The sequence below is a fragment of the Arachis ipaensis genome, chromosome B01 (genome assembly GCF_000816755.2).
Source record: "Arachis ipaensis cultivar K30076 chromosome B01, Araip1.1, whole genome shotgun sequence".
Lineage (NCBI taxonomy): Eukaryota > Viridiplantae > Streptophyta > Magnoliopsida > Fabales > Fabaceae > Arachis > Arachis ipaensis.
The window spans coordinates 114,744,327-114,756,437 of NC_029785.2; the positions used below are offsets into that span (position 1 = coordinate 114,744,327).

The following is a 12,111-nucleotide window of genomic DNA, read 5'->3' on the forward strand; positions in this document are numbered from 1 at the left end:
GGCGGTAGTGTGGAGTACTTCGCCTGTTGGCAAATAGAGCACTGGCGCACATAATCCTTGACCATACGAGCCATATCCTTCCAGAAAAATTGGGGAGTCAATCGGCACAATGTCTTTTGATAACCACCATGTCTACCAATGGTTGAGTCATGGCACTCATAAAGAAGCTTCGGGATGAGGGACGAAGTAGAAGGGATTATCAGTCGGTCCTTCCAAAACCAAAGACCCTGCCAGTGCTACAAATTGCCAGACCGAAGATCCACCTCAGAAAATAAATCCGAGGGGTTGAAGTGCTGAAGATCTGACCGTAGCTGCGTGAGAATGTCGCAAGTGAGCGAGGTGGCAGGAAAAATTGGCGAGACAGCCCATCGGCACCTTGATTATCCGAACCCTTTTTATATTCTATCTCAAAGTCATAACCCAAGAGTTTGGCCAACCAAGTCTGCTGTTCTGGCGTTTGAATGGTCTGAGCTTGGAGTTCCTTGAGGCTCTTGTGATCCGTTCGTATCACGAACCTGTGACCCAGCAAGTAGTGGCGGAACTTAGCCACCGCTACTAAGATTGCTTGCATTTCCCGGGCATAGACGGATTGCTTCTGAGCCGTGCAGGAAAGTTTCTTCAAAAAATAAGCGATGGGATGTCCAGCTTGGCTGAGAATCCCCCCAATACCGGTACCCGAAGCATCTGTCTCAAGCACAAAAGGTTTGGAGAAGTCGGGAAGTGCCAAGACTGGTGCATGAGTTAGAGCCTCCTTCAATGTCACAAAAGCATCCGAGGCTGAAGGCGACCACACAAACCCCTCTTTGCGCAACAAGTCAGTGAGTGGTGCTGCCAGAGTGGCAAAATTGCATATGAACTTTCGATAGTAGCTTGCTAGTCCCAAAATGCCCGGAGTTGCTTTACTGAGGTTGGAGTCGGCCAACAACGAATTGCTTCAATTTTTGAGTCATCCACTCTCACCCCCTCAAGTGAAACCACATGGCCCAGATACTCAACTTGTGTTTTTCCGAAAGAGTATTTAGAGAGTTTGGCAAATAGGGAATGGTGCTTAAGCACGCGTAAGACATATACCAGATGATGTAGATGAGACTGCCAATCAGCACTATAAACCAGGATATCATCAAAGAAGACGAGGACAAATTTTCGTAATACCTCAGAAAAGATAGAATTCATCAAACACTGGAAGGTAGCAGGGACATTAGTCAGACCAAATGGCATAACGAGCCATTCGTATAAGCCCTGGTGTGTCCTGAAAGCCATCTTAAAACAATCCCCTGGTCTGACACGAATCTGATGGTACCCCGAGCGGAGGTCGAGTTTAGAGAAGAACCGAGCACCAAACAATTCATCGAGTAATTCGTCCACCGTCGGCATAGGAAAGGAATCCTTGATGGTGGCATGATTGAGGGCCCGATAATCAGTGCAAAACCGCCATGAACCGCCTTTCTTTTTCACCAACAGCACGGGCGAAGAGAAGGGGCTAGTGCTTGGCTGTATGATGCCCTCGGCTAGCATCTCAGCGACGATTTGCTCAATCTCAGCCTTTTGGCTATGAGGATATCGATAAGGGCGGACCTTAATAGGCAACGTTCCGGGCAACAAGGGAATGGTGTGATCATGTACTCTCGGCGGGGGCAAGCCTTTTGGAACCTGAAAAACAACTGAGTAATCCCGCAATATAGTAGCCAAGTCGGGCGCCAAATCAGAAGGTAATTCCAAAAGAGGAGGGGTGTCTGTAACCGGTTATTGGAGCTGGAGTGTATACATTTCCATAATCTCATCTGTTATGTGCAAACGCCGCAACTGATGAAATTGTGCCGGGGCTAGGTTGGCATCTTTTTCACCCTGCAAAGTAACCATTTCAGCCCCAACCATGAAGGTAATGAATTTTTTCCTGTAATTTACCAAATGGGTGTCCAGTGTCTCAAGCCAAATATCCCCTAAAACCAGCTCCTCACTAGCAATGGGAAGTACGAAAGCCGATATAAGGAGCAAATGATCCTGAATGGAAACAGGTAAATCACGAACCTCACCCTCGCATTGGAGCAAAGCACCATTACCCATCTCAACCTTGAATATTGGGGAATGATGAACGGGCACTGCCAGGCGTCGAACCAAAGCCGGGTGGATGAAGTTATCTGAGTTGCCGCCATCCATGAGTACGCGGATGTCTCTGCCATGCACCAGACCTCGAAACCTAATCGACCGTCGGGCAGGGATGCCGGCCATGGCATTGTACGAAAGGTGGAAGGGCTCGACCCTATCCTCAGCTAGTACCGGCGAGATTTGGTCCACTTCAGGAATCTCAATTGCAGAGTCCTGGTCAGTAGGGACTTCCTCTACAGTTTGGATCAGAAAACAGTGCTTGGAAGCACATTTGTGGGAAGGGGAATAGCGCTCGTCACAGGTAAAACAGATGCCCTTTTCTCGCCGAAACTGTATCTCCATTGGGGTTAATTTGCGCATTGTGTTAGGCTTTGGAGGGGTGGGGAGCAGTGGAGGGTTTTGAGGCGGCGGTTGTGCAGGGGAAACGGTAGTGAGTGGTTTTGGGGCTAGGGCGGTGGTAGGTCGAGCCGGCGGTTGCTGTGTCTGAGCAACGGCAGAATGCCAGCGTTGGGTGTGGGGCAGAAACTTTTTCTCGAACAATTTGGCAAGAGAAACTGCTTGCAACAAAGAGATCGGTGAACGGGCTTTCACCTCCCGTTTCAGTTCCGGATGAAGACCACCCACAAAGCAATCCACAAGCAAAGCATCATATAAGCCATATGCACGGGCGGCTAGGTCGTTAAAGGATTCAAAGTAAGCATTCACCGTTGTGGATTGTTTCAATTTCAGTAGCTCTTCTCGGGAGTTTTCAAAATGGGACGGCCCGAATTGCATTTGCAAGGCAGTGGAGATGGCAAGCCAATCAGCCATAGGTTTGAGTCTCTCCCACATCTGAAACCAAGCAAGGGCCCGGCCCTCCAAATTGACGGCCACCAGATCCAATCGTTGGTCCTTCGGGATATCATAGATCCGGAAGAAGCGTTCCACGCGATAGATCCATTGGGAGACATCCTCCGCGCCAGAGAAACGAGGGAAGTCCACTTTCATCTGCCGAGGGTGGCCAAAGACAGGGGAGGATAGTCCGCGTCTCGGGGATTCTGCCAAGTGCTGGGTGAACTGCTCCTGTAACGAACCAATTCTTTGTGTGAGAGCGGCGAATTGCTCGATGTAGCCATCCGATTGCTCGGTTAAACGAGAAATTGCAGCTTGCAATGTCTGGAGACGCGTATTCTCTGTCATTGAAACTCAATGGAAGCACCAAATGATAGCAATTGCAAGCTATAAAGGATTCTGATGAAAAATTGAAAGTGGTACAAGTGTAGTATAACAGCACAAGTATAGTATAGCAGTATTAGGGATGAGTCCAAGTAATCAGAGTATGAGGGAATTAGATGGAAGGAATGAAGGAATCAATGAATGTAGTCCAAGTTCACCTGCAAGGGGGATCTGAATTAGAATGTGAAGTTTTTAGGGAGAGAGAGTACAGAGAAAAGTTATCAAGTCAGAAGAGAAGACTCACATTACACACATGCCCCATCAAGGCCTTTTCTCCCTTCTTATTTACCCCCTTTCTTTCCTCTTTGTATCAACATCTTTTAAATAATTCTTATTTTTTTATATAAGACTTGGACTTGTTCAAATCATCATCATCATCATCATCATTATTATTATTATAACATTTAGTAAATACATTTAAAATATGTTTTAAAATATTTTTGTTCATTTTTTCTTATAAGTGTTGAAACTTGAAAGGTTCCTATCCAAAAAGATTAACCTCGCCACCAGTATATACTATATACACGTAAAAGATACCTTAAAAGAACAACAATGTATATCCTAATCCCAAACTATAAACCATCAACTATTTAAACACATTGGAAACCCACACGGCTTAAAGTTACTTATTGGAAGCAATCAAAATTCCAAGGTTACGACTTACATGAAGCATATTCCAAACTCAGTAATCTCCATCAAGTTTTCCAGTTCATTCATTTCTTTTCATTCAGGTTAGCTAGCTAACTAGGCATTAGAGGCAAGATAAGAGAGTAAGAGACATTAAGCATATTCCAACATTGCACCCAGTCATTCAGTTTATACCCTCACGTGTGGGTTTCTACTTTCTCAATTACTTGCATGGGCCTCCAACTTTTTTCAAAAAAAGCCCACTAAAGGAAACCTAACTCATGAAGCAATCTCAAAAAAATATAAATAAATACCACAAGACAAAACGGCAACACCCTCGTCGTTGGTTCACTATATAAACAATCACAATTGGCGCGTTTTGAATGTTCAAGTTTACATCAATCAACTCAATTAAAAATCCATTCTGTTCTTCTCAATTGGATACAGTGATTATCGTTTTCTGTTGAAATGGGTCCGAACGAAGACCGATCCGAAATAGTGTTCTTCGACGTCGAAACAACCGTTCCAACCCGACCCGGTCAGGGTTTTGCGATTCTTGAGTTCGGAGCCATTCTTGTGTGCCCGAGAACGTTGACGGAGCTCCGAAACTACTCCACACTGGTTCGACCCGCCGACCTCTCACTCATTTCGCCCTTGTCGGAGCGCTGCAACGGTATCACCGCTGACGCCGTCGCCGCCGCACCTACCTTCGCTGACATCGCCGACGCGGTTTACGACCTCCTCCATGGTTGGTTTCCTCTGACTCTTTTGCTCCGCTGTCACGAAAGCTCTGCTGCTGCGTTTTCGTTTTCAAATTCAATTTGAATTTTCCAGAAATGGTTTCTTTTTTGAAATTGAGCACCTTCGGTGACAACTCTTGTAGGTTTGAAGTTTTGAGTTATGGCACAGTAATTATCTGAAGCCATTTCGTGCCCTTTTTGCATGCTATTAGCTCATTGAGCTTGAATTCTGAATAATGCATAGTTCTACTGGTGAATTTGTTATAGATATTCTCATGCTTGCATGCTATTAGCTAATTCAGCTTGAATTCTGAATAATGCATAATTTTACTGGTGAATTGGTTATAGATACTCTTATGATATAGCTTGAACCATCTCTTTTGAGAGCTTATGTAGTTAGGTGGAAGTGAATTCATGATTTAACCTAAATTCTGGTTTTGAATGATGGTTATGTATGTGTCGCTTGTGCTGAGTTGTGTGTAGGCCGGATTTGGGCGGGTCACAATATCTTAAGATTCGACTGTGCTCGGATCAGAGAGGCATTTGCTGCTATCAATCAGCAAGCACCAGAGCCAAAGGGTGCTATTGACTCTCTGGTTGTGTTAACACAAAAATTTGGAAGAAGAGCTGGTAATATGAAGGTATGATTTCATTAATTTGACATGTGTGGCTCTTTTTCAGTTTCACAATTTCATGTTTGGCCATCAGCTTATAAAAATTCGTTTATTTGCTGCAGATGGCTTCTCTTGCTACATATTTCGGGCTTGGACAGCAAACACATAGGTAGCTAATGAATGTACCTAATGCAAAGAGTTATTTGTCATTCATTCTCTATAGCATCATATAGACAGTTTCTTTTTGCTAATATTTTCTGCAACATATTACCAGGAGCTTAGATGATGTTCGAATGAATCTTGAAGTACTTAAATACTGCTCAACAGTTCTATTCTTGGTAAGTTTCTTAATTTTAAAGCTTTTGTTATGATTTATTGCTGGAATTGGAACAACTCTGCAATTGATGTATTGCCTATTGTTATTATTGTTGTCGTTGTTATTTTTTTTTTTTTTTAACTAAAACAGAAACCAAAATTCACGAGTTTGTGACATCAACAAAATATATGGTTACTCAGGTTTAATTATACATGACAAACCTTAACACTTGGGCTTCCTTTTAAATAATTAAACTGCAGTTTGTGGGAAGAATAATCCAACATTTCTTGGTGTTTCAACTCTATAGTTACATGCATGATTTCTGAACTTTCTCCCTTATTTTACAAATTAACTGAGAAATTTATCATAGAGATAACGATAATCTCTTTGTCTACACAGGAGTCTAGTCTCCCAGATATATTGACTGCAAACAGTTGGATTTCACCCAATGCTATTACCAGAAGTCGTAGTAACGGGAAATCTCCCATAGATGGAGGCTCATCAAATATGAACAAGGATTTTGTAATGTCATCATCTGCCACTGCAACCAAGGAAGAAAATCATCCAATACTTTCTCTTACAAGGGGCAATGCAAATGGAGCTGTCGTAGATACTGCACAGTCCAATATAGATAAACAAGACTCTTTCGATCTACGTACTCTTGGTGATGAAATACAAAAGTCCATTCAGTCTGATGTTGCCATGGATGAAAAACCCACACAAGAGTCAACTGAGATGTCTTCCTCATCTTTTGTGTCTCCAGCATGCAGCAGCTACGTTGTTCTAGAACCGGATGAAATATGTATTCCTTCTATTGATGCATCTCTTGTTCCATCTCTCTTTGGCAGTCGGAATATAGAATTACAGCACAGTGGTTTCCCCTTTCAGCTTCATTGCACTAGTCTGAAAGTTCGGTTTGGAATAAGCACAAAGTTTTACGATAATGCTGGTCGGCCGCGGTTAAATTTTGTAGTTGACGCATCACCGAGTTTATGTAAGGTTCTTGATGCATGTGACAGTGTTGTACAAAAGTTATCCGTGGATTCTGGAAGCAGCTCTGATTGGAGGCCAGTTGTTATTAGAAAAGAAGGCTTCTTCAACTATCCGACTGCCAGATTGCAGTAAGTTCTTGGCCTATATACATAAGCATGGATATTCTTTTTTCTTTTTCTTTCTTTTTTAAGAAAAAGTTTGAACCCCCAGTATTTTAGCTTACCAAAGCCAAATCTGATTTGAGCTGAATTAGCAATGAAAATGATAGCCTCATTTCAGCACGCAAAGTTTTTCCGGAAACCGGCAATTAAATTTTACATGACCACCAAATATTTTGGGGTTTGAAGCAACTCAAGAAGATTTTCCATTATTCTGAACTTGTTTCTAGTTATATTTAAATCATAAGAAATTACAGTATATCAATGTGCGCTTTCTATTGTTTGTGAGCTTAACATCATGAAGGTAGGGATGACTTCAAGAATATCATTAACTGAATTGGTGAAGTGAATTCAAATTTTTCTGCTATTGTGATCCTATTGAGAATTTCACTGATTTTTGCAACACTTACATTGCAGTATACCTACAGCAGTATGTGGAGACGTTGCCTTCTATGCCACTGAGATATATCAGAGAGAATCATCTGGCACTGTGCAAAGACTCCTCTTCAGCAAGTTTGATGCCGAAGAACTGGGTTCGTTGTTCACGCCTGGGACATTTGTGGACGCATTCTTCTCCCTAGATCCATATGACTATCAGCAGAATGCAGGGATCAAACTAGTTGCCAAAAAGTTGATTATCGATTGCAAGTAAAAGGAATATCCGAAGATGGGATTTTACATTTAATTTTAGGTTAGGTGCTACATTATGGCACTGATTAAAATTTGTTATCAACAGAATTTGCTACAATCAGATTTGTTTATTAAGTATAGAGTACTGATGTTAATTAGTTCAATTTCATGATTCATAGTTCAACTAATGTTCATACCTTTCAAAATTCTTCTGTTTACTCATGGTCATGGGTTCGTCCTCAACTAGTCAACTCAACTCCATCTTCACCTTCTACAATAAACTTGTGGCAAAAAAATGTAGACGAGAGATGAAAGTAGCATTATTAATTTCAAGGACCAATAAGAGTCAATATTAAAAGTGAAAAATCAACACTCACTCTTGCGACAGTAATGAAGTAAGTAACAATTGAGAAAGAACCGTGTTCTTTTAAAAAAGGTTAAATATATTTTTTCTCTATAAAATTTTTTAAAAACTTTTTAAAATAACTCAACATCTAATTTATTTTAATTTTGTCTTTAGTATTTTAAATATGTTTTAATTATATTCTTGAGGGATAACACTATTATCGGAGATATTAATATAGTAATTGTATACTAATGTGTCATTGACCGTTTAACATGTAGGATTGTAGTATAATTAAAACATCATGATAAAATTGAAACTATACGTTAAAGATAAAATTAAAATAAAGTATGAATGTTAAGGATAAAAATAGTATTTACTATTTTTGTAATTTTTTTCTAAATAAAAATCATATCAATAACTCCCTTAAACATATCACTTTTATTAAGACTCAGTTTAATATCATAATATTTTTTATTTAGAAATAAAAATTATGGTAAATGTGACACATACTTTTTAAAAAATTATATAAAAGTATTGTTTAGTTGCTCGGGTTCTGGAGGGGTTGGAGAGGTGCTCCAGGTGAGGAGGTGGGAACTGGCCTGGATCTGAGCCTGTGTGCGAGCCGCGTGGCAGACGATCTCCTGAGCTCTTTGTGAAGTATGGGAGGAGCCACCTGCAATGACACTCTGATGCACAAATCAGAAAGTATGCAGGCAGTTATGAGAGTAAGGGTGGTAGTGACGTACCTTGGGGGAGGGGTAGGGCCCTCCCCATATATACCCTGTCAGTGGGGTGGGTCCCACGAGGACAAACCCACCTTCCTGGAACTTTTCTTCCTCCAGCTGTCGGGTAGCTGGCTTCTTGGAAGAGAGGTGTCCGGGTCAGGGTCTGGACGTGCGACGCCCCACCGACCGACCGCTCGGGTCGGGTAGGACTGTACGCCGGGTCGGACTAGGCGGAGTGCCAGCTGAGCTGGGCCGCAACAGTGCCCCCAACGCGCCAACTATGACTGTGAGCACCGTGGTTGGCGCGTTCAGTTCCTCTTCGCGTGTGTTGTCGTTTTGTCGGTCACGCGTGATTGGGGCGTACCTTGTTTGCACGTGTGAACCTCCTCGCTGTAGGGGAGCGCCGTTTCTCGCCTCGTTATTCGTGTCTAGCATTTAATGCTCTTAATGAGTGATTTAAAACTTTGCGTGAAATGACCGCTGTACCCCTGTCTTTCGCGCTTCTTGGAGTTAGTTTTCCTTTCAGTTTCTCTTTCAGTTTTCACCATGGTTTTGAAAACCGAACCGGACCGACCGGTTCAATCCGGTTAACCGGGAACCGTCACCAAGCCGGTCCGGGTGAGTTTAGAATAACCGGTTGAACCGGTGAACCGGTAGAACCGTCTGGTTTTTTGGAGGGTTTCCGGTTCGAAAATAAACCCTCCAAACAACGCCGTTTTATCCTTTAGAAAAAAAAAAGTCAAAACTGAAGTGAACCCTAAAGACCTAAAATATATCCCTGTAAGGCCGTAACCCATCTTCTTCACAAACTCATCTCTCCTCTCTTCTCTCTTCTCTGAGAATCGCGCCGCCACTGCAGCCCGTCGCCACCGCATCCCGCAGCCACCATAGCGACGGGTTTGACCACTGCAACCCCACCGCGTCATTGTCATCGTGGAGCTCGCCTCTCTTCTCTCTTCTCTGAGAATCGCGCAGCCACCAATCGTTGTCATCTCTCCTCTCTTCTCTCTTCTCTGAGAATCGCGCCGCCACTGCAGCCCGCCGCCACCGCATCCCGCAGCCACCATAGCGACGGGTTTGACCACCGCAGCCCCACCGCGTCGTTGTCATCGCGGAGCTCGCCTTCTCTGTATTCGCCGGTGTCGCATCCTCTGTTGTCGCCGTTGCTCACCGCCGGTAAGTAATACTGTGTTCCATGTTTCACACTTCGCAGCCATCTCCTCGGCATCTGCTTCCTACTCTGTTCCATGTTTTTTATTTTCTGTTCTGATTTTCTGTTCAAGTGTTCATGATATTTTTGGCTGAGGTTATTAATTTATTTTTTGCTGAGGTTATTGTTTGCTGAGGTTATTTTTTTCTGTTCTGATTTTCTGTTCAAGTGTTCATGATTTTTTTTGCTGGGTTAGGACTTGTTTGCTGGGGTTATTAATTTATTTGTTATTCTATTCATGATTTTGTTGCTGAGGTTATTGTTTGCTGGTTTAGTAAGTGTTTGCTGAGGTTATTAATTTATTTGTTATTCTATTCATGATTTGGTTGCTGAAGTTATTGTTTGCTGGTTTAGTAATTGTTTGCTGAGGTTATTGATTGCTGGTTTAGTTTTATTGTGGGGTTGGCTGAGTTAATTTTGTTCATAATTTTCTGTGGGGTTTGCTGATTTTACTAGGGAGTTTGCTGATTTAAGTTTTACTGTGGAGTTTGTGGAGTTTGCTGAGTTTTACTAGTGTAGACGAAGTTTCTATCAACTTTGAGAGGAACAAGAGCAGGGTATTGATCAGAGTTTAGGCTTCTGAGTTTCTTGTTGAGATTTTGTGCAAAAGCTGAGTCATTTCTAGCAGGAAGTTGAAGTTGAGGAAGAGAAGGGATCAGTGTTTGAGATGCCTTTGTATTGGAATATAGCTGTGGTGGTTTTGTTGTTAACTGAGATTGGAGCATTCATAAAGACCCTTTGCAGCCATGAAGTACCTGCTTGGAACAATGTTGGCATGGACTAAAACATGTGGTTTGCCCTAGTCCAATTAGTATAGAACTTGTGGTAAATGGTTTTGTTAAAAATTGATGGATAATAGTTGATGGTGTTTTATTAAATTTTNATATTTAAAATTATATATTTAATTTTAATAATTTTATTTAATATTTAATTAAATCGGTTGAACCCCGGGTCCCCGGTCGAACCACTAAACCAGTGAACCAGTCACTCTACTGGTTCATTGACCGGTTCGGTTCTCGCAACCTTGGTTTTCACTTCCTTACTGCCATCACACTCTTTTCACTTCCTCCCATCTTTTTCCAAATTCCCTGCTGCAACTTTCTACTCTGCTCAAGTCTCCTCCAGCTTTCCACCCTCCTTCGATCATTACGATTGTCTTGGTAAGTTCCATCTTTCATCCCTCAGTCTGGATAACTTTATTTTGCTATTTATGCCGCTTGCTTTCCTGTTTCGCTTCTGTATGCGTGTTGTTCATTTGATTGAATTGCATGTTAAATGACGTTAGCGTTAGGTAGATGCGTTAGGGGGGTTACCATTCCAGAATGTTGGTTTTTTAGGCTTTATTTTGGCTATAGATTTATCCCTTGTTTGACTGTAGCTATCGAATAGACAAACTGTAGTTTCTGGGCCAGTCCCGATCTCCCGATCTCTTAGACTAACTGTGAGTGGTGCCTCCACTGTAGGTATGGCCCAACGTCCTGTTGCACGGGCTCCCATTGCGAGAGCACCTTATGATCGGTACGCCTGGGTAACCTCGGACCTGAAGGATACCCCTAACCAGATGGACTTAGAGGAGCTTAGCAAGTTCTGACAAGCCGAGTACCTGTGTGGTGGGAGTGGAGGAAGCCAATTACGAGGTTTTTGTCCCTGCCGTTCACAAGCGGATATACCAACTAAACCTACACTCTCCTCGGGTCCCCGATTGGATCTAGATGTACAAAGTGATGTTCACCCAGCTGGGAGTTTGCATCCCCTTCTCCCCCTTTCGAGATGGTTTGTGAGTACTTAGAACTGCCGGCCTCTGTCGAGGTATTTTTATTTCTTTTTACCTTGACGAACCCTTCTAAGGAGGGGAAGGAAAAAAAGGGTTTCATGTCTTTCCGGTCAGCCCAAGGCCGGAGGATCTTTAGTCTGTTTGAGGATTCATACCATGGGTTCAAGGATAAATACTTCAAGGTTCGCCCGGCCGAAGGGCGGCACCCCTTTTGGTTGACGTTGGAGGGGGAACGTCGCATCCCGACCTACTGGAGTTTCGGGACGGGGGCTAACACCTTTACTAAGGTGACGTACAAAGGGCTGTCTTCCGAGAACAAGAGGGTTGCCGGCGTGTTGTTGGCTATCTTTGAGAAGAATCATGTTAATCCCCATCTCCTTATGGGTGATCGGGATATGGCTAGGAATTATATATGTGAGTAGTTGTTTAGTGGTGCACCCGCATTTGCTATTACCCTTGCTTATTCACCCGACTTAACGACTAACTAGCTTCCGTGTTTTGTTTCAGTATCAATGGCTGGCGAGCAAGTTGGGCTTGATGCCTTGTTCAATACATTTCTCGCTGGTGATAGCGATGACGACTTTGCTACCCAGAACCAGGAGGTGCCTCCCAACAATGCCGTCGAGGCCGAAGCTCAATCCCAACCTACCCAGGGTG

The 12,111-nt window shown here is 42.9% G+C and overlaps 2 protein-coding genes and 1 long non-coding RNA gene across 3 annotated transcripts; 2 read left to right on the plus strand and 1 right to left on the minus strand.

Moving 5' to 3' along the window:
• On the minus strand, positions 200–3,285 carry LOC107611058. The gene is made up of 3 exons (XM_016313024.1): positions 1,845–3,285; positions 924–1,733; positions 200–828 (listed from the first exon to the last, which is right to left on the minus strand). The coding sequence occupies exons 1-3, from the start codon at positions 3,283–3,285 to the stop codon at positions 200–202; spliced, it is 2,880 nt and encodes a 959-aa protein (XP_016168510.1).
• LOC107633868 (protein NEN1) lies at positions 4,293–7,587 on the plus strand. The gene is made up of 6 exons (XM_016337466.2): positions 4,293–4,696; positions 5,172–5,329; positions 5,425–5,471; positions 5,577–5,640; positions 6,018–6,739; positions 7,187–7,587. The coding sequence occupies exons 1-6, from the start codon at positions 4,417–4,419 to the stop codon at positions 7,419–7,421; spliced, it is 1,506 nt and encodes a 501-aa protein (XP_016192952.1). The 5' UTR covers positions 4,293–4,416; the 3' UTR covers positions 7,422–7,587.
• On the plus strand, positions 9,429–10,509 carry LOC110271909. The gene is made up of 3 exons (XR_002362771.1): positions 9,429–9,454; positions 9,489–9,646; positions 10,137–10,509. It is a non-coding gene; the product is annotated as an uncharacterized LOC110271909 (long non-coding RNA).

What these genes read in the sequence shown, in the direction of transcription:
- LOC107611058 (XM_016313024.1), bottom strand. Translation starts at nt 3,285, where the DNA reads ATGACAGAGAATACGCGTCTCCAGACATTGCAAGCTGCAATTTCTCGT. An exon ending in TGAAATGGTTACTTTGCAGG is followed by an intron (nt 1,734 to 1,844) that starts GTGAAAAAGATG and finishes AACCGGTTACAG; the next exon opens with ACACCCCTCCTCTTTTGGAA. An exon ending in AAAAATTGAAGCAATTCGTT is followed by an intron (nt 829 to 923) that starts GTTGGCCGACTC and finishes CCACTCTGGCAG; the next exon opens with CACCACTCACTGACTTGTTG.
- LOC107633868 (XM_016337466.2), top strand. Translation starts at nt 4,417, where the DNA reads ATGGGTCCGAACGAAGACCGATCCGAAATAGTGTTCTTCGACGTCGAA. An exon ending in CTTGGACAGCAAACACATAG is followed by an intron (nt 5,472 to 5,576) that starts GTAGCTAATGAA and finishes ACATATTACCAG; the next exon opens with GAGCTTAGATGATGTTCGAA. An exon ending in TATCCGACTGCCAGATTGCA is followed by an intron (nt 6,740 to 7,186) that starts GTAAGTTCTTGG and finishes CTTACATTGCAG; the next exon opens with TATACCTACAGCAGTATGTG.